At 33.9% G+C, this 3,390-nt stretch overlaps 1 protein-coding gene across 1 annotated transcript; it reads left to right on the forward strand.

The window, feature by feature from the left end:
• The first annotated feature begins 235 nt into the window (after positions 1-235).
• LOC145293672 (uncharacterized) lies at positions 236-673 on the forward strand. Its single transcript, XM_080140046.1, has one exon. It carries the CDS (start codon positions 236-238, stop codon positions 671-673), a length of 438 nt encoding a protein of 145 aa, XP_079996172.1.
• Positions 674-3,390: the final 2,717 nt, after the last annotated feature.

Genomic DNA, 3,390 nt, shown 5'->3' on the forward strand with positions numbered 1-3,390 from the left:
ACACCTCACAATTTCTCCAATACTATTGCTACAGTATCCCTTTGATTACTGTACACACAATAATTCTTATCCCTGAGTGGCCACTGGGCCTTGATAAGTGGTGAACTCCATGTAAAAAAAAATAAAAATAAATAAAAATAATAGAGAACCTGCTGTGATTCGTCTCCAAGTACATCTTCCTGAGCAGCAACAGATATTCTACCAAGAAAATGAAACTATCCAACACAATAACAATATGACCAAGACTACACTCACAGAATTCTTTGATCTTTGTGTCCGTGATCCTTTTACAAAAACACTATACTATGTTGACATTCCACGATTCTACGTGTGGAATGATAAAAGATGGCAAAGAAGAAAAGCAGGAATGAGAGTACAACTGCATCCTCAAATATTTGAAGCAAACGTCGTAGAACGTGTATACACAGTTTCTCCCAACAGTAGCGACTTGTACTATATGAGGTTACTACTTCATCATGTTAAAGGACCAGTGTCTTTTGATGAACTGAAAACAGTCCATGGTGTAATATTGTCTTCATTCAAAGATGAATGCAGAGAGAAAGGATTGCTGCATGATGATGCTCACTGTCAGCACACGATGGAAGAGGCAGAAAGAATAAGATTTCCCAGAGCCATGAGAGATTTATTTGTTTATGCTCCTTGTGAATTGTGAAATCAACAACCCAATTGATCTCTGGGAAAGATTTAAGGACTCAATGTCAGAGGATTTCCATCATCTGGAGCAAAGTACATTGTATGATCATACCTTATTAATAAATGGAAAGCATTATAATCAAGTCCTCTCATATCTGCAAGAAAAGCTTGATAGATTTGGTAAAAATCTGCAGTAGTTCAACTTACCAGTACCACAAAACCTACATGTTCATCACGTTGTCAACAACAGAGAGTTCCTCTTTGAACAGCAGTACAACACAGATGAACAAAGAGAGTTTGTGGAAGAAAAGGAACCTTTGTTGAATCCTAAACAAAGGAATGTGTATGAGTTTATTTGTGACTGCTTGAACAGAGATATTGGAAAATTGATCTTCATAGATGCTCCAGGAGGCACAGGAAAAACCTTTCTCAACAACTTAATTCTTGCTAAAGTGAGAAGCAGTGGTGATATTGCCCTTTCTGTGGCATCATCTGGTATAGCCGCAACATTGATGCCTTGAGGGAGAACAGCACATTCAAGGTTCAAAATTCCTCTTACTATCAAAGATAATGATCTATATAATATTGCCAGAAATTCAGACACTGCAAGTTTGCTCAGAAATACCAAGATTATTGTGTGGTACGAGTGTCCAATGGTGAGGAGAAAGAGCTTTGAAGCAGTGGATCGAACTCTGCAGGATGTTTGCAAAAATAATGCTCTTTTTGGAGGGATTTTAACCATCTGCAGTGGTGACTTCCGGCAACTCCTCCCTGTAGTGAAAAAGGCAATGATGCAGATGTTGAAAATGATTGCATAAAAAACTTGTGGCGCAAGTTCAGGAAATTTGATTTGAAAAATAACATGCGTGTTGATGAAGATGGACTTATGTATTCACGATTTTTAATAGATGTTGGAGAAGATAAACCCCAGTAAAATAACAACGGTGAAATTGAACTCCCCAAAGATATGGTTTTACCTTTTAGAAGAATCGAAGACAGTATTGATTTCATATATCCTTCATTTGAGAATTCTGCTGAACTCTTTTCTAAAAATTGTGTTTTAGTGCCAGTGAACGAATCTGTTAGAAACATCAATTCCATCTGCATCAGACGTTTCCCTGGAAACATGAAGGAATATTGTTCATTCAATTCTGTATGTGATGGCACAAACGCAACTCATTTCCCTCTAGAGTTCCTGGACTCTTTGGAGATGTCAGGCTTACCACCTCATAAACTGGAGCTGAAAAAGGGTATCTTATTATGATGATGAGAAATTTGGATCCTCCACATCTGTGCAACGGTACACGATTGATAATTGAGGAGTTGCATAAAAATTTATTAGTAGGCAAAATTATTACATCTGCATTTAAAGATGAAATAGTCCTCATACCAAGAGTAAAATTTATATTATCAGAAAATGACGGAATACCACTACAACGCATGCTCAGTCATGTTTTGCCATGACTATTCATAAAGCACAAGGGCAAACAATGGGCAATGTTTTGATTTACTTAGAGATGCCGGTATTTCAGCACGGGCAGTTATATGTAGCACTAAGAAAAGAGAGAGGAGAAAAGAAAATGTCAAAGTGTTCCTTAAGAATGCACCTTTTGTTAAAAATATTGCAAATACAAATGTTCAAAGTTAGTATTATGAGGAAGCATTCCTTCCATTAATGTTCTTTTGTTTGTTTTGTAAAAGAAATGGATTTTTCCCTTTATATGTTATGTGTCTTTTAAAATTTTCTTTGGGTGTATATATCTTGAAACTTTCTGTTGTTCATTGTTTAAAATATAAAATAATACTTTATATGTTATGTTTGTTTTGAAACTATTTTATTGTGTATATGTCTTGAATTGTTCATTTGATTATCTTTTATAAAACTTTTATTATTATTATTAAAACAAAATGAATGTCTATTCATTATGAAATAGCATCCCTCCTATAAGACTTAACAAGCCAACAGGCCTACTACTTGCAGTGCAAGTAGTTAATTTTATTCACAAAAACTATTCAACTACCCCAGCAATCCATAAATGGCATTTTTCACTCCAGATTTTTTTTTTTAATATGTTTTTTGAGTATATGCCTAGAATCATGTTAAAAATAAAATATCGGTAGCTTTAGCCATATAAGAAAAATTTGTTTTTATAACTTTGTTAAACAAAAACATTATATATATATATATATATATATATATATATATATATATATATATATATATATATATATATATATATATATATAATGGGCCAACAACAAGCAGTCGTATCAATCACGTTTATTGGATTTATTAAATGTTATTATAATTTCTCAACACTGAATGACTACCCACGAAGGGTTGCTTGCGTGTGACATTTTTGTGGCAGGAGGTGTGCAATCTCAAACACACTTCTCATGAGACGACATTGCTAAATACCAGTGGCAAGTGAAGTACAGGAAGACTGGAAACAAATGCCGAGATAAGCGGAGAGCACATACAGCGCCTAGAATTCCGAAATGGTCACCCATATGATACTAACCAGGCTCAATATTGCTTAACTTCGGTGATCTGACGAGAACCAATGTGTGAATGCGATTATGCCGTGTATATACATATATATATATGCATATATATACATATATATGCATATATATACATATATATACATACATATATACATATATATACATATATATGTATACATCTATATACATACATATATAGGTATATATACATACATATTCAAAGTAATA

The sequence above is a fragment of the Euprymna scolopes genome, chromosome 15, assembly GCF_053919585.1.
Source record: "Euprymna scolopes isolate OS-2025 chromosome 15, ASM5391958v1, whole genome shotgun sequence".
Taxonomy (NCBI): domain Eukaryota; kingdom Metazoa; phylum Mollusca; class Cephalopoda; order Sepiida; family Sepiolidae; genus Euprymna; species Euprymna scolopes.